This window comes from Manacus candei, unplaced genomic scaffold (assembly GCF_025592945.1).
Source record: "Manacus candei isolate 608988 ecotype Guabito, Panama unplaced genomic scaffold, ASM2559294v1 h1tg000037l, whole genome shotgun sequence".
Lineage (NCBI taxonomy): Eukaryota > Metazoa > Chordata > Aves > Passeriformes > Pipridae > Manacus > Manacus candei.
The window spans coordinates 16,837,775-16,865,267 of NW_026138085.1; the positions used below are offsets into that span (position 1 = coordinate 16,837,775).

Below are 27,493 nucleotides of genomic sequence, written 5' to 3' on the forward strand. Positions count from 1 at the left end.
GAAAAAAGAAGACTCTTCTCATCAGGGCTTTTCCACAACTCAATTCCTTTATCATCCCATGACCACAATCAAAGTACAAGACACTCAGTTTGTCCCTGAGCTGTGCATCGTGCTTCCCAGCAGGCCTCAAAAACTTTGGCAGCATCATTCCTTCTCTGGCTCTTGTGTGTTTGTGAGAGCCAGGTCCACACACGTGCCAGGGCACGTTTCCCAGGGATGGATGGGCTTGGGGTGGGAGGATGTGAAGAGGAAAGGAGATTTGGTTGCTCCCATAACTAGCTGCGAGCTTTCACACTCACCCTCTCCCCCTGAAGGAACTAAGCTGCTGCCAGCAGTTAATTCTTTGGCTGGTATACTTATTTATAGCACATTTTATGTATTACAAATGCATTAGAGAACAGCTTTATCTGAGGCAGCCTACAGCAGGAAATAAATATCTACAGAAACAAGCGTTTAATCCACAGCTTGATGATTGCAAATAATTTGCTCCATTAGTTATTACAGAAAGCTTGATTTTCAAAATAAAACTCATTGGAAAAAAAAAAGGCCAGAGTCAAAACACACACTAATTCCAAGCACAAGGAAACCTAGCTTTTCCCCCTCCCTAAAGTCTGAAGACTAAACTTCACATTAATTTTCCTCTAACAAAATCCACTGTTTCAGGAAAAAAACAAGATCTTTGAGGGCAGTGACCTTGGGATAACTTTTTCTTGTGTCAGGACTTAATGGTGTCATGGGGACAAGTAGCAGGAATTTCAGGGCAAAAAGTTAAGCAGGTAGTCTGTGGTCCAGTATCAAAAGTTTCCACCCATTGGAAAAAAGAAAGGTTCAATATCAGTTGTAAATAAATTTGAAGATGGGAGCAAATAGGGTTTTGAAAAAGAATCTGATTGAAAGCTAATTCTTCTAACAGTTTCATTATTAGGGTTATCACATTACCAGGGCATTCTCATTAGCAGTTAGGGACTAGCTGAATTTGAAAAGCTCAATATATACATGAACAGGGGCAATAAAGGGAATAAATAACTATTCTGTCCTTGTTTCAGAGTGAAAGTGGTAGAAATGACATCCTGGATAATCAGGGAAGTGCCTGCACTCATAAAAATCACAATAAATCAACAGAAAAGGGAAACATCTCTACTTCAGTATCAACATACCTAAAAATCAGAATACACTCAAGGTGTAAGACTGAAAACTGAAGTTTAATTTGGGGGAAAAAAGGAAAAAATAAAATAAAAAATAATCACTATGCAACCAAAACAATGCAATGTGACAGGCACATAAATTACAGGCACACGTGTGTCTTCATGGTCTTTGCTTTTAAGCATGTAAACATTATTAAATTAAATGGGTTTTTATGCATCGTTCAGCTTGTGTCAACAATACAAAGCACATTTCCAGTCTGCATGCACAGCATTTTAGTTAGAGTCCAACAGAAGAGCAAATTAAATCTCAAACTACGTTATCATCCAAAACCTCAGCTCTATAAGAGATATAAGCAACTTCATTCCTTCAAAGCAAGGCCACAGAGAAGAGAAGAAACTGCCAAAGGTCATCCAGTGTTTCAGTGGCAGAAAAGGGAATAAAATGCAGGTCTCAGCACAGCACTGTGCCTGTGTGAGAACCTATGGATTTGTTTTATTTGAGGAAGCTTACAGGGCACAGGGCTCTGGGATGCCCTACAGTAATAACTGTGTCAATGCAGTGTCTGGTAGTGTTAAGTTTTCAGGCAAGCCATGCAATATTAAGGTCTACAGGATGCTGAACATCAGGATACTTACAGTAAAACCCAACAGCTGCAGGCAGGAGAAAAAGAAGAAAACTGTGTCAACAGCAAATCGAGATTCAGATGTTTACAAAACTTATCAAGTGTACACTGTCAGAACTAGTTTGGTTTTCTCTGCTCTTTAAACATGGCAGCATATTTGTTATAGAAAACCTGAAGTAAAGGCAATCTAGGTAGACATGTCCCTGCCCATGGCAGGGGGGTTGGACTGGGTGTCCTTTAAAGGTCCTTCCATCCCAAACCAGCCTGTGATTCTGTGATTGATTCCAAGATGAACTAGTTATCAGACAGCAAGAACCTGGAACTGCAGCAAAAAGGGAACTTTTCTGCTATGGATATTTATGACCTGATAGGATATATCTGGGTACATCCCTTCTAAAGGGGAAATCTGCAAGTTTACATAAACATAACTCACAGCCACAAGGCACCTTACAGACTATGTAATTATGCACAGAACTTACACTTGAAATAAGGAAAAAAGATTCTGACTTGACATGTTTACAGGCAGCTGCATATCACAACAAATAACTCCTGCAGCCACCCCATAAAGTGGATTCCTACAGCAACAAAAGCCCACACTACACATCTCAAAACATTTTAAAGGTTTTTAGACACACAGTTGAACATACATAACGTTTGTAAAACACAAAACATTAACATCACTGTGTTGGTAGCACAACAGTCCTATTCTACCCACAACACTGCTCAAAATATATACTGGCAGATGGGAGATGGACAAGCCAAAGCACCAGTACAGGTAAAAGAGAAAGGTGTGGACAAGGACAATCTGCTTCCAGCAGAGCAGATTTACTCCAGTGAATCAATGTCTTTGTAAAAAGAAGTGTCACATTACAAAAAGAGCATGTAGGAGAGGTTCAGGCAGTGTGGATTTTCAGCAGAGCTCCAGTGTGGCCCTGTTGAAGCCACAGGACAGACAAGTAACTGCACTCAGCTCATGTGATGCTGGTGAAACGCATCATTTTCCCCCCTGCCCTGTTAATCATCCTGTACAAACCAAGCTCCTTCTGCTGTTTTACCTGAGGGGTTAGAGAAGTCCAGGATGCTGGTTGTGGGCTGGAGCAGGTCAGGGCTGCTGGAGGAGAGGGTCCCTGGGATGGGCATGATGGCCAGGCTGTGGCGGCACTGCCGGGTGCCCACGATGCTGTCGTCCTGCGACTGGCTCACGCTGCCGTCACTGCAAAACAGCTCTGCCTCACTCAGGGGCACTCAACTCCTGCTACTCAGCTTGGGGTGAATGAAACTAAGGGAAATAATGCTGTTCAGCTGTTTAATTACATGTTGTAGACGGGGTTTCAAAACGAGGACAGAGAGGAAAGAGATTTAAAATCGTTCACAGGGAGAGAAAAGATGTTTTGGTCTCATTCTGTATTTATGGGGCAGGTGACGCGATTTTTTAAAAAACATAAGTAGAGTGGACATAAGGACCAGAGATACTAAGCAATTAGTATCTCTTAATGGCCTTAGCTGAAGGAGGGGAGATTTAGATTTGATCTTAGGAAGAAATTCCCTGTGAGGGTGGGGAGGCCCTGGCACAGGTTGCCCAGAGAAGCTGTGGCTGCCCCATCCCTGGAAGTGTCCAAGGCCAGGTTGGACGGGGCTTGGAGCAACCTGGGATAGTGAGAGGTGTCCCTACCCTTGGTAGGGGGTGGAATGGGATAGACTTTAAGGTCCCTTCCAACTCAATTCATTCTATGTTTCCACGATTAAAGCATCACAACCTAATGAGGAAGAACAAGTTCTTGGTAGAAGAGTCTGACAAACCTGAACAGTTTTGGAGGCAAGATGCTGAACCGGGTCTTGTCTAAGATTTTCCTGATTCTGTTTCTGCCACCAGATACAGTGTTTGCTTTCATTTTCTTGTTTCCTTTTTCCCGGGGAAACATCTGTTCCACATCTCCAGGCATATCTGGGATGGAATAACGGTTGTTTTTCTTTTCTGCAATTTTTGGAATGTGTGGAATTCCATTCTTCTCTTGTCCTATCCTGCAGAGCAGCTCCTTGAACACTGTGAGAGAAGACACAATCGTTGTGAGTTACCTTTGCATGCTCAGAACTTCACAGGGAATTCTTCTTTCCCCCTCAAACCTTTTGCTTTCCACATCCCAGATTGATAATAAGGATTCAGGGTAATCAGCACCATGTATTTATTGGCTTTTTTGTTTGCCTGTTTTTGGTAATGGAGTGCAGATGCTTCCTCAAGAATAACTGCAGCACAGACTGAGATTTTCCCAAACTGCCTTTGTTTGCTTTTCCTAACACTACTGAACAGAAACTGCATCAAATTTCCTGCTGCATTTATCAAGCTAAGCCAGTCTATTACCCACACTGACGTTCCCAAAGATATGATTCCACAGAAATGTTTATGTTCTTCCTGTTTCTTTCCACATATATAAGGTGGAAAAAAAAAAAGTTCAAATTGGTTTTTCAATATCAATTATTTCTTTAAAGATCTTTTAAAATCCTTTGAAATCACTCAAGTCAGAAAGTCAGTATTTTCTGTTGAAAACATGGTGATACTGGAAGAATGCAGAACTGTACACAGTAAATTACTCAGACTGTCCCTATGAACAGGGAAACCACAGAAAGTACAGAAAGTCCAGTTAAATTGCATAATTCTATTATATAATAAAACTTACAAGTTTTCCCAGTCTACATTTGAATATAACAACAGGATTTGCTCATTGCCAGTACCAGGCACTTAGCACTCAATTAAAAAGTCACTGTATAAGTATCACTGCTGAAAAAAGCTTCAAGACATGAATCCATTAAAATTTATCCAAGAAATCACCTGAAATTCTATCAGCCAGTAGGAAGAGATCAGAACCCATTTGTAGATGTATGTTGCTTATATTTATAATACAAATGAACAACCTCTCACTGTCTCAGTTACAGTGATGCTTCATTTCATGTCCTTTCACATTAGTCTGGACTGCTGGTGGTGGTTTTATGCTCTTTTTGAATTATGCTAATAATCAACTGCTGAGGGTTTGAAACTCTTTACCCATGCAGGGATAAACATTGAATAATAACTGAAAAGAAAATCAATAGTGAGCAAGGGCAGGTAACTGGGGGAAGAAAATAAGGAAATCATCAGAAGGTCTTGGATGCAACTATGGGGGAAGGAGTTATTCTGTGCACAGCTTCTGTAGCTCTGGTTATTCTGAACAGGATTATGGAAAAAGAACAGATGATCTGACTGAGATTTTAAAGAGCTATTTATGTGTTTGTATTCATGATGACAATTAAGAGCCAGCATTTATATGCCACACCACTTTTTATATCCCCTTTTCAATTTGAGACATAAAGGCAATTTATCCTCTCGTCCTCACAGCCATTATAAAAACTTCTACAAAACCCCAGGTTTACATCTTTGCCATTTCTTGGCAAAAATATTTTGGTCCAGCTCCCTTGGCTCAGCTTCAGCCCCACAGCATGGAGGGACAGTAAAGCAGCTTAAAGAGTCACTGAGGGTTTCTCAGGGAGGAAAGAGCTGCCTGTGCTGGCTCTGTGCCCCTCAACGTGCAGCCCTTGGCACACAAGAACTTATCCAAGCAAACAGAGGCACAACGAGGGGACTTCTGCACAACTTCTCACTCCCAGAGCGAGCTGGAAAGGAAGGTGGAATCCTATTGCACTTCTAGAGCCAGAAAGAGTGGAGCTGTTCCTTCACATACACAAGGAATAGATCATATATAAAGTCTACTCACCAAAAATGTTTGTTTTTACAGTAATGGAGAGATGTGTGTTGTTCCTTAAGATTTCCAGAGCTTTCACAAAGGTAATGTTCTCAAAGTTCTGTCCATTTACTTCCATTATCTTTAAGAAAAAGTAAGAATTAGGCTATTAGGAGAACATCTGTTTGACAGACTTAAAAATACAAAGGTGATAATACAGGCACAGTAAGAACTTTCCAGAAGTTCTCATATGATCTTTACAGCAGTCTCAGAATCAAACCATTCCTTGTAAAATAACTATTTTCATCATGTCAGTAAAGTTATATGCTGTGAATAAGACAGGACCTCCATTTCTACCTGAAAAATGCTTGAAATAACTTTATTTTTATGGTAACATGACATTCTTGCAATTAATCAGGAATTTAGAATCAGAAATGTAACAGATATAAAATGGAAGCTGAGCTGTGGCATTCCAAAGAAAACACTTGCACAACCTTTTTGTTGAGAACACCAGAGCTGGCTGAACCAGAATATTTAAATTAACATTACTGCTTTTACCTGATCACCACGCTTGAGTCCAGCCTCTGCTGCTTTACTGCCCATCTCCACAGTCTCTACAAAAATACCAAAGCCCTTGTCACTGCCCCCGAGGAGGCTGAAAAACAGGGGGGAATCTCTGGAAGGTTTTTGCAGCGTGATTTGTCTCCATTTTGCTTTGGCAGCACAGGCAATATTCAACAACCTGAGATGGCCCTTCATCTTCTGTAACACAACACACAGAATGCAGTGCTTTTATCAGAAATGGAAAAACAGTTATGAAAAACACCCCAAGTGCCAGCAAATAGATTTTTGATGCCATGTATTAACATCTTACTAAATAAACCTTGCCCTCTTCTGCAGAAATGCAAAAACCCATAAATGAGTGCCATAGGTACTCCTTTATATGGCCTTTATATCTAAATATATATATAACAACAAATATGCCCATGCTAAAAGCCACCTGTGGCTGTTACATTTATAGACTGCAGTGTGTGAGGCACTGGTAACACTGGAAAATTGAAACATGGTATTAGAAAATGTGACACTCTTTCTTTTTGGCTCCTACCGTATCTTCCAAGTTCTTTTCAAATTCTTCCAGGAATCGAGTCATGGCAGGATCTCCTTCAAAGTCATTAAAATGATTGTTCACCCACAGTAAGACCACTCTGGTAACCTGTAAAAACAAAATAAATTCTGTGTATGTATATATATGTATATATCCACATATACACAAGGGTATCTATGATTCTTCTCCTATCAGCTTTAATCTATAAACAAAGAAGAATACCTGGACATGGCAGAATAACATCTGACAGATTACTATTAGGTTTCCTTCAGCTCAAAACTAGAACACATAAAACCACTGGCTAAGAATTTTACTGCCATAATTTTCAACATATTGACACGACACAAGTTCCAGACTATCCACATTTTTCACGTGTGTGCACAGGGTTACAAAGAGCTGAACCTGGTTCTATTTCTGGAAGCATTTTTACCAACTGCACTTGTCTTGAGCAGAGTTTATTTGAAGTCCAGAGTTTGTAAAAAGCTGCTCAAACAAAATGTGCTCAAAACACTGGAAAGCTCTGCAGGAAAAATCATGGAAAACAAGCACAATGCTGTTGTAAAAACAAAACTGGAATGTCCAAGAGAACCTGAACGCAATTCCCTTAAATTTCTGGTGAAAGAGGATTTCAGAGACTGGCATTTACCTCTTTATATTAAACAGAAAACACTCTTTATCATTCTGCAGAAGAGAAGCAGCATCACACCTGATTTTGGATAGCACACCATCATACACAACACCCTGGAGAATCCTTTCTTGATATAAGTGAAAAATATTTCGCTTTAAAATGTTTCACATAAAATAACTGAAGCATAATCCTAGTTTATCACAATAGAAAAAGGAATCCATCTGAACACATTTTCACCAGAAACACTGATCTCTCAGACTCAACCAACCTTATCCCTGAGGCTGTCCACTGTGAACCATTCCAAGAGTTTATTTCCAACTTCCAAGGGGCTTGCTAGAAATGTTCTGTATGTTAAAAGGAAATCTTCAATGTAGGTGGGATCCACAATAGAATGTTCTTCTATTAGGTGCATGATGAGTCGCTCGGGTGTTGCCTTAAAAAAGTAAATGCAAAAAATAACTGGTACCTCTCATCTCTACCTCTCCCTAGAGAGTATTTCAACATAAACCCAGGTGAACAGTATAATATCTTTACAAAGTTCACCTATGGCAAGCTCAGAAGAAAACACATCAACATGTTTCAATCAAATCTTCCTGCTTCTCTCAGCCCAGATGTTTTGTATTTATTTACTAATGAATAACAGTTTAATAGATTAGTGGAAAGCATAGAAAGACATTCACCTTGATAACTATGTGGCCTTTCCTGGTTCCACTGCGATCCAGCTCCCTGTGCTCCTTCACCATCACAATTTCTCCCTCTTCCTCCACTTTATGAGTGTTTTTTTCCACATGGTTCAGAATCCTCCAGTAGTCTTGCTGGGCTATACACACAAACTGTCCCCAAACAACAAGAGACTGTGAATAAACATCTAAACCATGAACACATGCCCTTCTGCAGGCTGAACAACCCCAGCTCTCCCAGCCTGACCCCACAGCAGATGCTCCAGCCCTCTGAGCATCTTTGTGGCCTCCTCTGGACCTGCTCTAAGAGGTCCATGTCCTCGTGCTGAGGAGCTCAGAGCTGGAGCCAGTGCTCCAGGCAGGGTCTCATGAGGGGGAGAGTCCCCACACTTCTTCTGATGCAGCCCAGGATGCAGTTGGGCTCTTGGCTTATATCCTGCTTTTCATCCACCCCACCGTATCTTAGGATAAAAGTAGTCTGTTTTCTTTTATTAGATGTTAAAAAATACAAAGTAGTTGTACAGAATTGCAGTCTCACCTGACAATCATCTACTTTGGTTCTGACCACTCCATTCATGTACTGTTTGTCCAGAGAGGGAGTAATCCCAAAACTATTTCCCATACAGAGACTCTCGCTCTTCCCATCAGGATAGCTGATTTCCACTGTGCCATTTAAAATAACATACCAAGAATCGAGCTAGAAGAAGAAAAAGAACCAAAACCAAACAAGTGAAGCTAATTCAACAACTTTTCTAAGCTCTTATCTCAGACAGTGCTCATTCCTGCACTCTCCAGTTTGTTGTCCCCATGGCTCTGCAACATTTCATTCACTGAAACGGTGCAGTGGAAGGCAGCAATGGCAATGACTGAAACAAGAATGCTTCATTCACTTCAGAACTAATTCCAGAGGGAGGAATGCTGATGAAGAGATTGCTTTTTTAATCTGTGGGCTAATTGCTATGATATATTTATACCATTTAGTGAGAGTGAACACTCTTCCCCTGGGCACCCATTTGGTCACTACCAGAGATGAGTCCACCTTGCCCTCCTGGAGGGAAGAACAAGGAATGCCATTCCTGAGGGCTTGATCCAAGCAGAGGGAAAGATCTCAAGATAGTGATTCAGGGCACCTAACCTGAACATCTGCCTCCTCCCAGGGAACATATATGGAAACTGCTCCTAATTTAGACATTACTGGGCAAAGATACCCCTCCATATTAGTATTAAAAAAAACCCTACATTATAAGGGAGTTTTTTTCCCCAGTGGAAATTATGGGTTTTTTTATCCCACAAATCATCTTTGAAATAAGTTGGCAGTTACCTGATAACAACATCCTGAATGCTCTTTAATGCCTATACTTGGTACATAAAGTATATTCTTGGTCTATACTTTGACTCTACTTGGTAAAGTCTTGAACAAGACAGTAACCATCACAGAATGGTTTGGGTTGGAAGGAACCTTAAAGATCATCTCATTCCAACTCCCTCCACAGGCAGGGAACCAACACACAGGTAGAATCTCCTGAAGGGATGGACAGAGGTTTGGGGATTTTGGCTACGGGGTCAGGGTGAGAGAAGAATTCTCTAACTTCCAAGTGTGAAGATGGGAAACATATTCCAGCCCTTCAGCCTCAATGCCCTTGGTGACCTGCCTGTGGCACCCACACTGTGCTGCAAGCACTGACTCACCTCTTGGCCATCCTCGAGGATGATGGCTCCTGCTTGCTCCACCACTTCGAAGATCATCACTGAGCAAAGCTCTCTTCTCACAGACATGGTCATGTTTGCAAAGGCAGGGAGTTGATGCATAAATTCCAATAATTGCTCTGTTGGACAAAGGAAACACTGGTATGATGACTGCAGGGCCCAGGGGTTCCTCAGATCCCTCACCCTCCACAGGTCCATCAAACCTCAGCCACACTCACAACTGCTCAGTGGGGTCACACTCCCCATTAGTGCCTGGGGCTTAATGAGCCCAGTGTGCACTTTGTCATCCACAGCCAGAGCTCGGTTCTGCAGCCTGGCTGGGGCTCTGATTGACTCTCAGGGCAGCAGTCTAGCTAAGAGGAGAAGCACTTCAGCTTCAAACATTGAGAAAAATTAAAAATACCCCTAGGTACAGTAATTACAAGCTTGACAGGAGCATGAAATGATTTTCCAGTGTTCGGAGTACAGCAGAAAGCAAGTTTTGCTATTGAAGTTAATGCCAACTTCTAGTTAAACACTGCAGCAAATTATCTTCATTTGAACTGTTCTGCAGTTTACAGCTAAGTACACCTATACTCAGTAATAGTATGTTCTCTTTGCTATTTAGTAACTAATTCAACAGTTTCAGGCAGCCAAAATTACCTTGCTGCCTGTCCCATCACATCAACACACACAATGACTGTGTATACTTCACATCTTAAGCATCTCAAAGACTCGTGGTTAAAATATTTAGTTTTCAGAACAACTAGACTCTCAGACAGTAAGAGGAGAAATCATTCAATTAAGAGTATCACTAAAGCAAAGTGATCACTGGAAGGCATCACTCAATTATGAACACACACACTGAAAATTAAGTCATTGAACAGCTTTCAGATATGCTTCTCTTAAAGATATTATATGATGCAGTTTTATGTAAATGTATGTATTTTTTCTCCTCACCAATGTCATCATCAGTTTTATCTGCAGGCTCTTTCTCAAGGCACTCTCGGACAACATCTCGCCCTAGAAGTGGATCAGAAGTTCTGTCAATGTCTTCATCCTCCTCCTCCTCTTCATCTTCAGAGTCCACAGGTGCTTCTGGAAGACCTGTTAAATCAACATCTCCCATCTCACTTTCTGTGGCCTACAAAGAAAACATCAATCAGACAAAGAGTTCAGTGTCTTCAGTTTAAACATGTATGGTCTGAGGTAGCTAACAAAATAAAAAATAAAGTCTGTGACCCACAAGTCAAACTAGAAACTGCAACAGCTCCTTTCTGAACACTGAGGAAAACACATCATGCTGAAATCTATAGTTACTGGATTCTCATTTTATAGTATTTACTATTTCTTGTGAATTCATGTAAAATTGTTTTTTCATAAGTGGAGTCTGTATTAATCACAAAATAATAATGAAGTTTAATTGGTTACCCAATGCCTGCAGACACATTTCTACTGTCAGCAATAGAGGGCAACACAGACATCACAGTGAGCAGACACACAGGCCACAGTCAAAGAGAACACAATACATGCAACCAACAGCAGAACCACACAGGATTCGTTTGCACTAATTCCTTCTGTAAAGTTTAAATGATGTAATTGCATGAAAATAAATTTCCAAACAGATGGAAGGGGGGGAGAAGTTTCAAATTCTCAGTTTCTACAGAGTAGTTGCTCAACCACTCTTTTTGAAGTTTAAGCCAGCATGCAAATCATTTTTCTGTTTAAATTCAAAAATTTCAGCAACAAGATGTGTCACTGCGAAGTATAAGGCAATTACAGAGAAACCTGCAGAAAACAGGAGTTTGTTTTTAAATGAGCACATTTACAACGCTCACTTTCACTTTAAAAGAAATCCTTGAGATTCTACAAAAACACTGAACTATCTAAGACATCAAACACTCTGCATGTTCAGTAAACCTCCAAAACAGAGGATGAATTTGAACACTGTGATGGGGCAGCACAGCTTCTCTGGGCAACCTGTACCCATGTCTCAACACCCTCACAGAGAAAAAATTCTTCCCTATATCCAAGATAAACCATTTTTTTTCAGTTTAAAACCACTGCCCCGTGTCCTGTCACTACAGGACAATAAAAAGCCTTTTGAATAAGCCCACTCTAAATACTGACAGGGTGCAATAAGGTGTGAGCCCCAGCACCTGGACAGAGGAGCAGCACTGCCTTCCTGCACTAAACCAAAATATCCTGGGGTTTAGATGTAAGCATGGACTTTGGAGCTTGTCCCTGATTTAACAGTTAGCCAACAAACCTATTAACTAAAGCTTAAATGATTTAGCAAAAACATATCTTTCAGAGGAATCTAACAATACAGAGGGTTAAATCTGTTTTACATTACATCACTTTACTGGCTCCTGTAGCTCACATTAACAGTTTTGGAATTAAGCCCAAGCGCAAATTGTGCTTGGAGAGTCTCAGCAGCACATGATCAGTACAGCATTTTATACAAGGACTTTTCTAGCATTTCTTCATCTAAATAGCCACAATTTACATCAACTGCTCCAGGCTGAATAAGGCAGACAACAGCAGCACTCCCCACTTCGATAATCTCAAGCTAAGGTAGAAAAACTGAGGCTACAGGTTCTACAGAATTTTGTGTATCCTATATGGGAAAATAAACAAATCTCCTTTCTTGGTAAGTTATGACTTGATCTAGCTATGAAATAGGAGATGGTCCTCCAACTGTGCTTCAAAGATTATGTGCAGAGGGTTGACAGAAGGTTGGCAGGTCAGGCAGAGCTGGAAGGAACAGGAAGGGTTCTGCTCATAAAGTCATCTGAGGAAGTAGCTGCTCTTCCCAAGCATGATGCTCCAGCTGTTTCCATTATCAAATATCAAAATCATTCTTAACAAAAACATTCTGAACGACTGATTTACAAAATGAAACCAGAGGCTGCAGTCCTCACATCTCACCCAAACATGGATTTCCAGGATCAGGTCCACAGTGCAGGAGTATCTATCGAGATACACATCCTTGATACATATTTTATACACAATCCATTTCAGTATCAAGACCTTAACCACAGCTGGAATCACTGCTGGGCAATAATGTTGCTGCCCACTGCCAAAGTGATAAATGAAGGATTTGGAAAAAGGTGAAAAGGAGAGAGAAACTTTCACTGACAGAACTGGTCAGAAAAAAGAGATGCAAATTGGTTGGTCACTGAGAGAAGAGCAGTGCCAGGTGCTGACATTGGCAACTCATCCATTACAGGAGAGGGGAGACCCTGCCCAGCCACACCTAGAGACACAACCTGGATTCCCTGTGTGAGCCTGGGTGGGCACCTTAAAGCCCATCCCACGAAAGGGCAAAGGAAGATGTTTTCACTGTGTAATACCTGCTGGATTCTTTATCCCCAAGGGTACCTATCACAGGTCAAAGCAGCTGTACCAACCCTCATTTCAACTGCTCTCTGCACAACCACACAGCTTCCCCTGCTTCTGGTTGAACACCATAGTTCTGAAATTAAACACACTGTCAGAACGGGGTTGAATGAAAAAATGAATAAAAACTTGAAAATCCTCTTCAAGCAAGAAGTTGTTTTAAAAATTGTAGGGAACAACTTACTTTTTTTTTTTTATTATTAAAAAAGGTCTACAGTCCAACAGAAAGACAGCTGCTGTGCAGTATTCCAAGCAGGCTGGAATTTGCAATACACACATTTGGACATTTTGGTGTCCCTGTTTCGGACACCAAAACAATGAAAGCTCCAACAGGGAGCATCAGCAGTACAGGACAAGAGAGAAAAATACCTTCATAAATTTATTTGCACCACTTTTTGCAACTAACTCAAGGTTTAACACCATGTGCCCATAGCAGTGCTTACAGGCAGGAATCCCCTTGTGCTGATCTCACCTTCAGCTTTATGTTCATCATTTCCTGTTTAACTGCAAATGGGTTTTATCCTGGGCTGAGATGCAGCTGGAACCAGTGAGACCTCATTTCAACACTATCAATGAATGCAGTGTACACAGATGAACAGAAAGTCTTTCCAAATCTTAATAAAAGACTGCATCATTCTTTAATTCTACCACTCTAATCCTATTTTCCTATTCTGGAATGACGTTTGCACTACTCACTGTAAAAATTAATGTTAAGATACCATTCATAAAAAAGGTCATTTCAAGGCTACATTAATCAAAATTATTCAGAACATTAGTGACATTAATGACATTACTGGAGAGTTTGGCATGCAATAGATACAAAACTGACTGCAACAGCAAAGTAGCATTTTCCAAATACTCCATGAAAAGCTGTATTTTGTTGTACCAAAAATGCTTTCAATTACTGAGCCAATACATTACACTCAAATGTAGGTTTACTGCATATCAAAGAGATTCTCTGCCTTCATAATATGATGAATATTGGGGGAAACATTTTCTTTTTTCTTTGTGATTTTAAAATCTGTCTGTACTGACGTGTCACTGCAATATAATGCAATGTTAAACACTGTGCCATGGCATTATTACACCATACGTATCTATTACCAAGCAATATCAAGCTATCACTTAGAGATGTGTGACAAACAGTAAGGGAATTCTCCAACACTAACTGTTACTGCTACTGCAATAAAGCCCATAAAATACATAAATGCACCTAAAGTGCATCTTTTAACAGGTTGGTGTTTGCACATTAGGCACACGAGAAAATATACTAAAAATTCACTAAAAAAATAAGAAGGGAGGGAACCTCAGTGGGTTGTTGGGTTCCCCCCACCCCACTCCTGACATGCCTGTTGCACATCTTATCTTCACCAACAGCTCATCAAATGCTGGATTCTCCAATGCTGTCTGCCAGGATTCAGGACACTGTAGCTCTGATCATAAAGGGCTGTAACATTATCTTTGAGGGTCTCCCACAAGTCTGACAGTGCAGAGCTGTCCACGATTCCTTCAGGATTCAAAACCAGCCAGGTTCATGTCACTGAATAGGAAATTCCTAACTGAAAAGTCCCCACTCCTCAAAATTAATAGAAAATCTGCAGACATTTTCACATTAATATATTAATCATTCCTTAGGGTACAAAATACTTTGCACCACTGTTTATTTGCTACAATGCATATGAATATGTTACTCCATCATTTCTTTTACTGATACAATTTTTATTTGTTTAGCAATTATGCTCTTCTGGTGTTTTCTGATGAGTAGACAAAAGGCAATTAACCACACACGATAGAATATTCACTCATTACAAGATATCATGGTTAGTATGATATCTTCATTATCAATAATATATTTTAAGTGCTTTTCACTTAGAGCAACCTCTCCAAACTACTCAGGTAGACAGGCAGGCAGACATGGTCAGGGAAACCATCCATCACCATCCTAATGCCTGACATGCTAAGGTACAACACACAGACTAGTTCTGGTGACTCTGACTGATCACATCAATTCTGTTGATGCAGAAAATAAAAAATGATAAGAATAATCAAGATAAAGAACACCATCTTCCAGCAGGGCCTCTCAGAAGTTAAAGGAGTCACAGAGCATCTTGGAGAGGCTCTCTCAGGGATGCCAGCTACTCCTGACCCAGCTGGTAGCAAGAAAATCTAAAGAAGTAGTACGGGAACAGATGAAACAGGACAAAAACTCTGAGACACTTCTAATGTTCTAAGGGAAATTTTGCTTTAATGGTTTATTTTTAAAGCTCCCTAAATAATACGTTGCTGTAAATAGAAATATCCCTGATCTGTTTCTAGTATAGAAATAATACCCAGACAGCACCTAAGGAGAGGGAACAGGTGTCTGAAATCAAGTTACACCTACACTGTGCTCCACAATCCTGTGTACCCAGTGCTGGGGCTGGATTGTAACTTGGAAGTGGAAAAGCTGTGAAATTACTGATCAACACAGAGCCAAGCTGAGCCCCCTCATCAAGCAGAACATAAACACCCATGGAATGAGCTCTGAGATGTGACACCAGACAGGTAACTTATTAAGTGTATTATCTGTAAACAAATTAAGCTCTCTCTGGATTTCAGCCAACTTCTATTCTCAGCAAGCCACACTAGAATTTCCACAGTCAATTAGTGCAGGGAGTGGGTTTATTACCATGCTTTTGTTTGCAGAACTGAACATCTGCTATTAGCAATAAATACAAATAATCAAGGAAGGTATTGGAAACATGAGGCTGATTTCATGAGATTTGTTCCATTTCAGAAAGGAAAACGATCCCATAAATCAACAAATATGACTTCTAAAAGCCACAGAGTACTTGGTGGTACAGACAGATGTGAGAAGCAACAAAAAGAGCTTTACAAGCAGCTTGTTGCACTCCCGTGTGTCCGTGGGGGTGGGCAGAAGTACCAAGAGGGCTTCACCCAAAATCTTGGATAATGGGCCACTCTTCTTTATGGAATATTTAACATCAAGGAAGGCAAAGCAGGAAACAAAAGCCATCTCACCTGATAGATGTCAGACAGGCTGCTGCTCCCAGAGTCACTGGCAATGCTACACCCAGACTGGCTGGAGGGCACGTGTGTCACCTGAGGGTGGGGATTGTCCGTGAGGTGCATCTTGGTAAGGTCAGCTGGGAGCTGGTAACGAGAAGGATTTGGGGAAAGGCAGGAAAAAGAAAGGAAAACAAGATGTATAAGTCTGATTTGAAGACACGGTTATTTAAATAACTTTTGTTGCGTGTTTGTGTTTGAATTGTTGAATTATCAAACTGAATTTGAATCTGTAACTCGATGTACATTTTGAGAAAAAGCTAATTTAGACTAAGCTTGCCCAATCACACTCCAGATTTCATATAATTGATAGAAAATGATGCACCTTTCTACAGAACAAAGGTCTGGGCTCTTTATAGCTGATATCCCCCAAGAAGATAAATATATGATGCTGGCCAAACAGCCTGCAGTATTTAACATTAGTTGATGTTACAATCCAATATGAAGCAGGATTCCTCTTTATAAATTCAATTTATGCACCTTAGTTCAAGAATAACCTTTAGAAAATACCAATATAGAACAAAAAGTAGTGTAATCTAAACAAAAGGTTTGGTCTACAAAGGGCTTTGAATTTTAAGAAAATGAGTACACAGAAAGAATGCGATGCATTTTTGGTACAGTTATATACAACAGCACCTCTATTTCATAAATCTATCTGTAAATGAGCACACATATGCAGATATGTAAATTCTAGTGTATGACTCAAGTCCACAAACATGGTTCTTTCTACTGAAAAAAAGCAAATATCAGCAATGGCTTTTGAAGATTCAAAGCTGCATGAAATCCTATCAAGTAACCAAGCCTTTAATTCAGCTGCTTGTTTATTTTCTGCCACATGTACTTCTAATATTTTTTAAATTTATACTCGACAATATGAAAAGAACATTGTACCAAAGAATCATAGATTCTCTACGTGCTTTTACCATTGTAAATTATAAAAGTTATACACTATTCCTTTAAAAATGTTCTGATGCAGAAAATAGCCCAAAACTAATCTGACAGAATCAGTGCTATGATCAAATGAAAAGATTTCTTCTGTAAAGATTCCACATTGTTGTGTCAGCCACATTCAGTCCTACAAATTAAAATACAGTATTGTACAAATGCTGTTGCTCTGGTATCAACTTTATAAATACTGACTAAAGAGAAATGGTAAACAGGTTTTGATTTGGAATCATGTTTTTATGTCCATTATTTGAAGAGCACACAAGAGAAGCACTTTACCAAATATCAGTTCACTATTTTTCAAAAAAAGTGGCACCATGGGTCTTCCCACCCCCAGAAAAAAAAATTTGATACCCTCTGACACATGTAACAATTTTATTATCAAATTGTGATGAGGAACATGGGGGATGTTGTGTCCCTTGTAATTCCCATGACATTCCCATTGGCAGTCACTACTCAAACCAAACCACTCTATGGGCTATGAAAGACTATAATGCTATTTCTCCCTCTCCTAATTCTTACCTTATTCTAGCTTTGTGTATCTTTTGCTAACAAAAAGAAAGTGTAAAATATCCAACCTGTAAATTCATACCTGTGGTCACGTGCATCTGTGACAAGGAGAAAGTTTGAAATTATTACTAAACTCTCACAAACTCCCACAAAAAACCCATCAGAGCTGGAAGTATTAAATAGTGAACTTGATCCAAAAGGGAACACAACACTTTGAAGCCACCAGAAAAGGTTTTGCAGGTTGAAAAAAAAAAATCTATTTTCAGGATTTGAGAACAGCAAAAAGGTCAAAGCATTCAGGTGACAAAATCCAACCCAGTGGCCAAAGGTACCCTCGCTGAGAGCACACGGGGGAGAGCTGATGTGACCTCCCAGCCACAGCAAAATGAGCAGCAGTGAAGCTGGGATTTAATCCTGGTCCAAATGAACCTGGTACAGAACCCATTTCTGTGCCACACCCAGCACAGCACTGCCCGTGCAGCACCTCTGCCAGGCACGAGGGAGTCACATCATCACCCTCCCGACAGCCCACAGTGGGGAAGGCACCGATGCCTCACCACACTGCTGGGGGAGGTTGCTCCTCTGGCTTTCCCCACTGCTGTTGCAGGGCAGGGCTGGGTGTGGGTGCCACGGGTGACACTGCTGCCCTGCTCCTGGAGCTCACCCCCAGCCCCTCTGCAGCGGTGTGGCGCTCCCAGCCACGCTCCGAGCACGTCCCAGCCAGGGCAGCACATCACTTCCAGGGAGAACATCCAGCAGCACTGTGGGACTGCTGGCAAAGTACCAGGCAGGGCTGCTGGCAGAGACACTGCAAGTCAGTGGAACTGAAAAATCCAGGAGTTTCAGGAAATTACGGAACAAATCAGCCCACAGAGATTCATTACCCCAGTACTGCTGCAAACTCCTCAGCCTGTCCCCATCTTTATAACCTCCCTATCCCAACAACCAGCTCCGATTCAGCTTCCATCTTTCCATCCATGAGCAAATCCCACACTGACTGTGATAATACAGACACAAGGAAATCTAATTTAAGCTGCCTGCTATCCAGATTCTCAAATTTTCAAAACTACTCCAAGAACACAGTGAGCAGGACCAGGAGAGGAACCAAATCTATGGGGTTTCCCAGGAGAACAAGGGTAGGTGCCTGCTCTCTGCCAACAACTGGTTTTATTAAAGCCTGTTCTGGCTCAAAGACATCACCACACACTCTAAGATACCAACTGCCACATACAGTTTATCTTCTCTAATTTAGTTTTGATTTTTAAGGTTCTTGTGACAAACATTGTTTTCCAAACCTAGATTGAGAAGTGGAGCTCTGTCTGGTTTAGTGGAAGGTGTTCTTGCCCACAGCAGGGGATTGGAAAGAGATGAGCTTCAAGGTCTCTCCCAACACAAACCATTCTGATTCTGCAATTCTAATTAATGCTGGAACAGAACGTGGCTCTCAAAATAAGCAAGTTGTGGCTATACTTTGTATGCCATTTTCACAAAAACTCACTGAAGAGCAACTCAAAGCACCACCAGCCTTCCCAAAGGAGTATTTCTAATCAACTTACTACTTCTAATCACAACTGATCTTCATTCCCCTGCCAGTTTTCCCTTCATTTCCATCACCTATAAAGGGTATGTACAACACTTCTGCTGGACTCTGCAATATATTCTTGTAAAGGACATTTAATGCAAGTTAGATGCAAGGAAACACCACAATATCTCTTTAAATTGGAGAGAGAGAGATAAGGTTTATTTGAGACAAGTGACCTTTAAAGTACTGCTTGCCACTCTACTCGATCTCCCAAAATAAATCAAAGCTTCTGCCTTTTGTATGTCATTTTTATTACCCAAACTGATTGTTCTTTCTCTCAGAGCTCACTAAGCAGCAAGACACAGAGAGGATGTTCCTGTACCAACATGACAGCAGGCACAGGAAGGACTTGCTGGATGTGGTAGGGAAGTTGCTGGAAGTGACATAAAATTGTCTTAACTATTAATGATTATAATTTTTTTTTTGTGAAACTTAGAAACTCTTGTTACAATTGCATCCATACCTTGAAAAATCATGCATTGGGACACAAGTACAAAATAGCAACGTTCCCCTGTGTCCACCTTAGAGAGGCTTTGGGATGCAGATGTATGCATCTGCAATATCTTCTGGCTAGGTGTGTGCCCCAGCAGCCACAGACAGGAAATCCCCAAACATCCATGAAATTCTGATAAACACTCCAATAGACTACTTCTTTGCCACTTCAAACCACAACAATTTCATTTTTCCCCAAGAAGGGATAATCTGGAATTGGAATATGAGTACATCTGACATGCTGGCGCAGTCTGTCCCTGCATCTGTGCCAGCACATCCTTGTGACTGACCTTTCCCAACAAAGGGATATTTAGGACCAAACCCCCCACAGAAATGCCACACTGCAGTTCAGAGCTGCACAAAAAAGAAAGTTAAGAAAATAGAAGTTCTGGTCGGTACAGCCACCTACAGCTCTGCCCTCCCACTGAGTCAGGAAAACACAGTTGGTGATTACACCAAAAAATCTTGGCTCAACAAGGGAATTTTTAAAGAGATATTGCAAACTGCAGTGGGAAAAAAGGAGAGAAAAAACACTAAACCCTCTGGAAGCTCAACCTAATGGCAGCATCAGCCTGTCTTGCCACACAAACCCAGAAGCACTGGCAGACTGGACTAGGTTTTGTTAAAGGTGTGTGAAATTTGGGAATAGGGTACAGAGGGACACCTCACCCTGCTCACCAGGACACAAGCAAGGGCGGGTCACTCAGCAGAGAGGGGAGGGAGGGGGAGAAGACATGGGAGTGCAAAAGCCAGCTCTGAGTAACAATTAATAAAAACTGACGTGAACAAAATATTAAACTTTCCCCACAGCAACCCTGAAAACACCCCAAGGTGAAGACTCCAGAGGTCCACCAGGAGCTTGGCTTTTGCCATTGATTTCATTCATGGGTGCAGCCACCCAGCACCAAAGCACTCCTGCTGCCAAACCAGAGAACTGCAAACTTTCTAAAAGTAGTTTGGCAACAAGAGCAGAGCAACGTGATGGTTTCTCCAGGAGACTGCTGAGGGTTCCCACAGTTCCCCAGTAAGAACTGTATCGAGTCTAACAACATGAGTACAAGGTTGTGCACCTGCACCCAGATCATGTCTGTAATTTTGAAAATAATTGGGGTGTGAGCTCTGACACACAGCCCAGCTCCCAGGCCAGCAGAGAGAGGAGAGTGCGTCTGCAGTGACATTTAATTCCCACGTAAACTCCATTTACTCTCAGCAGTGAAGTCACACAGAATACTTGGGAATTAAATTAAAGGCTAATTTCACTATAACAGACTTTCAAGATTGCATATGCCCTGTACAACAGAGCAAATGACATGACCTTTGACGAGATGACCACCCGTCAACTCCTCTGAGAAGGACACTAAAAATGATGGTCAGCCTGAGGACAGCCTTCCTTTATGTGCTCCTCAGGAAGGGTTTGCTAAAAATAAAGGCTCTGGAAAGTCATTGCAGAGGTTAAATAGAGAGAAAGGCAACCACAGAAGTCATGAGCAAAGTTCTATCACAGGACAGCTAAACGGACTTTTTTCTTTTTTATTCTCCACTTTTTTTGATGGAAAGGAATCATTAGAACCTCTTTTGGCACAGAGACCATGCCCTTCATCCTGCATTTCCACAGTGATTTAGTTTTGGATTTGTTGGTATCTTTACCCTGTGGAAAAGGCACATCTTTGTGTTCATGCCACAAGTTTTGAAAATACCTGTCAGTGTTTCCTGTTACACTTGGGATAACCAAAAAACACAGGCTGAAAAGGCACAGACAACATGAATTTGCAAAATAGTCTTGACAGAGACACAAGACCTATGAGTTATCTTTTTCTGCATGTGAAAGACGCTTCACCATCGTGTTTCACCCTGCAGTAAGTGGTATGTTTATTAAACATATTCAGAAACATCCCACAATGAGGGCAGTGGCCAAAGGACTCATCATCAGAAACAAGATTACTAAAGGAAGTACAACCTGCATAATTCTCCTGGTGTACAGCATCCATTCCAAACTCAAATTAATGGAAAGAAAATGCATAACAGGGAACCAAAAGGTTTGCCTCATTCTGTTTTTGGTGCTCCTTGATAGCAAAGTTTTTTATCAGTTCTTCTGGATCCCCACATGGATGTTTACAACCAATCGATCCAGTCTGGACACGGGAGAAGCATCAGCCTCTGAGGGAACAGTCTGTCCTCTTCCAGGCTGTGTAAGCAAATTTTCTGTCCTTGGTTTTACAGATTGTCAGTAACCTTATACCTTATTTGCTTTTCTGAAGTTGCCTGAAACGTTGCCAGCGAGAATAATATTCAGAAACAACACGGGATTTATTTTCCATGGAACACCCGAGGCCCGGCACAGCCCTGCGGTGTCGGAGCTGCCGTGGAAAAGCCCCAACCCACCATCCCACTGCTGGCACCAGCTCTCCAAGACAAACAGCCCCAAAGTTAAGGCACATATATCCAGTATTTTGTTTATTGCTTGAGGTTTTCCATGAAGAGGTTTGCACTGCTTTAAGCTGGAACCATTAACACGTGCTCAGGGCGTAGTTGTGACGGCACTGGGTAACCTCAGCTTTAGGAAACACTCCTGCTCCGCCTCTAGCACACCCAAGTGGTTTAGGGACAGCAATTTGCCTTTCTCAGATGACACAGAAAGTCTGCTCTGTTACAAACTGCCAGCTAAAAAAAAAAAAAAAAAAAAAGGTATATTTGCCTTCAGCCTTAAACCAAACTGCCAAACTAAAGAGACCACTTGAGCAGGATCCTCCGAACCAGAAGCTCCCACCTCTCCCTTTCAGTGTCTACATCCTTCCAGTCTCTTCTTACGCCATTTTCTCTTTGACACCCTTGATTCAACACCTTCCACAGACTTAATATTGAATTAGTTCTGCCTGAATTTCTCCCTTTTAATTCCCATTTGCACTTCCAGCCTTTGCATCCTCCCATTTTTTGGCAGCCCTGGGAGCTTTCCTCTTTCTGTTGCAATCTCAGGTACACCTCCAACAACTCTGATTTCCCAAGAACCTACCAAAGCAGGGAAAGCTCTGTCCAAGGAGCTGGAGTTTTTTCTTGGCATCAGTAAATTATTTTAATCATCTCATATATTGTGCCAGTAAATTAACAAGGAACCACCAAAACCCACAAGTTCTCTGAAGTTATTCTGAAGAATTTTCAGTAGCCTTTTTCACAAGGATTTGTATAAATTAACTCTGCTTTTGCTCACCTTTTACATATAAGCTACAATTCTGTTCCAGTTTAAAATACACTTAGAGTTGTGTTAATGGGAGAGGAGAAAGTTGCTCCTCTGAGATACAGAGAGAGGCCACTTAGGTGTCCACAGAGAGGGTAAGATGAGCCCAGCAGAATTAGCCATGCTGACATCAGTCCTCAGCTAACTTAATGCAAACAGAAACATTTCCTCCTTAAAGACCACAGATGGTCCACCAGTGGCACAAAAGCAGCCTTATTCAGATTTTTAAAGAGCAGCAAGGATATTTGGAGTGGGTTTTTTGTTGTTTTTAAAGCCCACTGATGGTTCAAGGTTTTTCCCCAAGAGGTTCACATAAAATCCTGTAACCTTCAATACCATGATGCAAAGAAAAATGGTGCCTATCCAACTACACAAACTTCACGACATTATTTATTTCAAATCACGTTTCAATTTATTATCTACAGTACCTACCCCAGTTATTATCAGTACTACAGATATGAATCTCAAAGAAATAAGGACCAAGCTGACACCATTCACAATAGCTTTGCAGTGCCTTGAAAACTATCCCTGGAGCCTTCCTAAAATATCTCCAGGTTTACATTAAAATAAAAGAAGTGCACACAACACATAAAAAAAAAAATCTGAAAGAATTAATAATCCCCAGAGGTTGTTCTGTGCCTCTGGCAGTCAAGAGCTTTTTGGTCTTCATGGTTCCTACAGCCCATAGAAAATAAAATCCTCTGAAGCATTACGTTTCCTTAGTTACAATAAGGTGACATGAGGACAGAATTTCAACCTAAATTCTGGTGTTGCCTTAAACCACACATGTAATGCAATTTTAATTTGGTTTTCATATGTCTAAATTATAGATTACTACTATGCCTTAACTCACGATATGTTGAGTGTCTGACACGCAAACAGCTTTGGAGAGAAATGGGTCTGCAAACCCACCTGTGAAAAACTGTACCAGTATTGGTGGGAGCTCCATTATACTGAGAACATCCAGTATAACATCCAGCATGTAAACATAGCTGATGGTTGCAAAAAATGCAACTTAACACAGACCAACTCTTCTCTGGTCCACTCAGAGAGTAACATTTTTTTAAACGCCAACACTTGTGTTTTGTTATTTTGACTATGAAACAAGACATGTTCAAAAAGTGCCATTTTCAGTGCCAGAGATCAAATTTTACTCTGTGTTCTCACCACTGAAAATTAATACATTACAAGAGCAAAAAGAGCCTTTTCTGAATAATTACAGTAGGAAACAAACTGTGACAGGGGCTGGGGATGCTCTGAGTTCCGTGAGGAGCGCAGGAACTCCGGCAGCAGCCCCACGTTTGGGAACTCTCATCCCCAGCCAGTCCTGCAGGGCACATGGAATTCCACATCTACACCGAGCTGCATCTCGACTGAATAATTTATCAGCTCTCAGAGACACGGTTGGTAAAACACAGCGGTGATGATGAGCCCTCTTTACACATCCCCAGGCTGCTCCCTCCTCAATGCAGTGACACGCAGGTGACAACCAGCTCCAGGGACACACCGAGCAGGGCTCCAAGGACGTGGGAGCACAGCGAGCTCACTGATGCTGCCAGCATCACCTCGGAGCCAGGAGCTGGGGAGGGAGGCCCTCAGATCCTGCACATGCTAAAAAAACAACAAAGGAGCACCAATCTCCAGTGCACGTTCTCTTTCTGCATTCATCAAGAAATGCATTCGTGGAAGTGAGAGGGGCAAAACAGGGTGGTCCCAGCTCAGGCTGTAGCTGTAAGGAGAATTGTAACAAAGCAGGCTTAAAACAAACAAAGTCTAGGAGGAAATAAATGAACAGATAGGTATTTATTTGCATATTAAGAGCCAATTTCCCATAAAAACAATACTTCAGGAAAAGGTTTTTTCTGTTGAAAAGCAGTACAATGTGTACTTGCCCTCAACTTTAACATATTATGCACTAGACTATAAGAAATTCCACGTTTTCTAGAGTAAATGGCCACACAGTTCATCTAAACCATTTTTATCTTAACAAACTCTCAAGCAAAAAGTGTGGTTAAAATGTTTCATGGAAGGTATCCTGGAAGCTGTTACAGAAAAGAGAATTGAAACTTTTATCTAAGTGTGAGAAAAATCGTCATTTGTCAGTCCAAGCCTTCACTCTCCAAGTGCTCAGGGATCAGAGTACTGAGGAGCCAAGGGGCTGTGCTCCTACAAATATCATGGAGATTCAAGGCAATCCTTCTGAGCAGGGGATGGAGGGGGAAAAGATCAGAAAACAAGGGATAGGAGAGACCATAAATACTCTGAGGAGCTGGCTGAAACTCCAAAAACTCAAAAGAGGGCTAAATCATGCAACCCAAAGTTCACAGGAGGGGAGAGAAGCATCAGGAGCCAGGAGAGGAGCTCAGGGGGGCAATCCCCCAGAGTGAGGACAGGGTGCTCCACAAGGCTCAAAGCTGGGCTGGAAGCTCCAGGCATGAACAGAGAGAGACTGGAGGGAGATGCAAGGCCAAGGAGAAGAGAAAGGCGTTGTCAAAACTGACAGAAAAAAAAGAAAGCAAAGGATCAGTTACTCTATTTGCACTGAAAACATTTAGAATTCATCCTACAAGGGCCACTTTCCACAGAAGTGAGTTAGCAAAGACAAGGCTGACATCGAATCCAATCAAGGACACACTATCAAAGCTCTGTTTTTCTTCTAAGGAGCTGAAAATAAACCTTTAATTGCATGAAGGTTTCAACTTAAGATCCTGGAGATCAAACTGATGCCCTTTGGAACCAGAAGATGACGTTACACTGATTTTAGTTATGGATAACCAGAACTTGCATCACGTCCCTCTGAGACAACACCAGAAATAGAAAAGGGACTGAAAAATGACTCCAAGTCTTCTGCACTAACCCAAACACAAACTTCTACAGAGCAAATGTATCTTGTTATTATGCCTCCCGTTATTAGATTTTATCTAAACAGCAGAAAGAGAAGAGCACAGAAGCCTAGAGAAAATAAATTACTGTCTACTGCTGTAAGATAAGTTTAACATGCACCTGGGATCTTGAATGAAACTGTTTCCCTTCAAGAAAAAACATTTTAGAAGCTTAAATGTTAATTCAAAAACTCTTATTTTCTATAAAAAGCACATTATCTCAAAAAGCATCCCTTTTAAATATCCTCTATAGAAACATTATCCAGTCATTCTGTACTTTCCCCATCAGACCCTCCTGCTTCTCAAACAGGGTAACTGTGGATGCATTCTAGGCTTGGAAAATTGTTAGGATGTGCATAAAATTTCTATTACAGAAGAATCATATACATCTAAATCATTAAGTTTAAAGCTCTCTTTTATAATGACTTCACAGTGCAGCTACAGTAAGGAGTCCAATACCACAAAGTGCATCACAGACAATTTAACAGAGAAAGTTACGATCAGAATTACAAAGATGATCAGAATCTTGCTGAGATACTTGTGAATTATTTAACTTTTTTGCTTTAAAACACTGCACTGGTATCACAGGAGTTTAGTTCAGTGTAAGTTGAACGTCTCTTGTCCTCACAAACACAACCAGCCTATGGAAGTAGATCTCCACAAACCCGATGCAAAGTCCTCTACCTTCCCTCATCCTCTTCCAGAGTCACAGTGGCTTGACAGCTGGCACTGCTTTGATTACTGTTCACCACACTCCTGGCTGCTTATCACCCTCCCCACGTTCCCTCACGGATGCCTGCATCTATTTATCTCATCTCCCACAGTCTATCATTCCAGAAAGGACACAGTCCCCAGGGCAGGGACCACCCCTTACGACGAGCAGTTCTGCCCCTGTGCTGGTTCCTCCAGACACCACTGACAGAGAACAACCATCATCTTCCTGCCAAGGAGATGCTGATCTCTCCCAGACACATTTCCAAGGATCAGCACAGTTCTGAGAAACACATTGACCTCCACGAGGGCACTGCAGAAATTCACCATGCTCACAGTTCTCTCCTCAGTTCAGCCTCCTTTTGGCAGCTCCTGAGGCAGGAGAATAGATTGCACTGATCACTTTACACAAGTCTACTCTGTCCTTTTACCTTCAGAAGCCAAAGGCCACGGAGTCTCTGGGGGATGAGGGCTGGGTGCAGCACCAACCAGTGTGTGCTGTGCCAACTGGTGTGGACACCCCTTGTGCTTGGAGAACATCTTCCCAGTGCCCACGGAGCTCCTGAAGCTTCTCCTCCTCCACAGCCACACCAATTAACCTCCCCAGGCTAAGGTTAACCTTCAGAAGTGTTCTCCTTCATGTACCTTCATGAAAGCTTACCTTTATGATTAGTCATAAGAAATATGACTTCATCTTGCTCTGATTCAATACATGGATCATCACACTGCCACATCCAGAACAGCTGTAATTACAACTGAGTCAAGAGCCCATTTTCAGACTATTGCCCTATACCAGTTTAAAAGCAACTAATTAAAACAATTCTGGGACAGATCCACATAAACCTAAGTTCTAGTTTCAAAATAGTATCTCAAAATACTTGACATTTTCAAGTCAAAAGTTATAAACTTGCATATTTAAAATTCTGACATCACTTATTTTGCTGTATTACGTATTATTATAAAACACCTGTCATAGAAACAGATTTTAGTACAAAAGTTAGCTAAAACCAAAATGGAACAAACTCAGATCTAATTCAGCTCATCAGTGTGTTTAATCCTATGCACACTTCTCTTCAGTCACAGAACATCAT

The 27,493-nt window shown here is 41.3% G+C and overlaps 1 protein-coding gene across 6 annotated transcripts in view; it reads right to left on the reverse strand.

Annotated features, from left to right (window-relative positions):
• Window positions 1-27,493, reverse strand: part of RAPGEF6 (Rap guanine nucleotide exchange factor 6) — a 118,142-nt gene that overhangs the window by 30,502 nt on the left and 60,147 nt on the right. For 4 of the 6 annotated variants that reach the window (XM_051793999.1, XM_051794001.1, XM_051794003.1 and 1 more), the window contains 12 exons: window positions 16,004-16,135; window positions 10,541-10,724; window positions 9,584-9,720; window positions 8,433-8,591; window positions 7,895-8,047; window positions 7,483-7,647; window positions 6,587-6,694; window positions 6,040-6,243; window positions 5,515-5,623; window positions 3,569-3,812; window positions 2,824-2,981; window positions 1,782-1,796 (listed from right to left, as the gene is read on the reverse strand). In XM_051793999.1, the coding sequence (XP_051649959.1) occupies window positions 1,782-1,796; window positions 2,824-2,981; window positions 3,569-3,812; window positions 5,515-5,623; window positions 6,040-6,243; window positions 6,587-6,694; window positions 7,483-7,647; window positions 7,895-8,047; window positions 8,433-8,591; window positions 9,584-9,720; window positions 10,541-10,724; window positions 16,004-16,135 (1,768 nt within the window). The remainder of the gene's footprint in view (window positions 1-1,781; window positions 1,797-2,823; window positions 2,982-3,568; window positions 3,813-5,514; window positions 5,624-6,039; window positions 6,244-6,586; window positions 6,695-7,482; window positions 7,648-7,894; window positions 8,048-8,432; window positions 8,592-9,583; window positions 9,721-10,540; window positions 10,725-16,003; window positions 16,136-27,493) is intronic. The other 2 variants (XM_051794000.1, XM_051794002.1) reach the window with 1 other exon arrangement.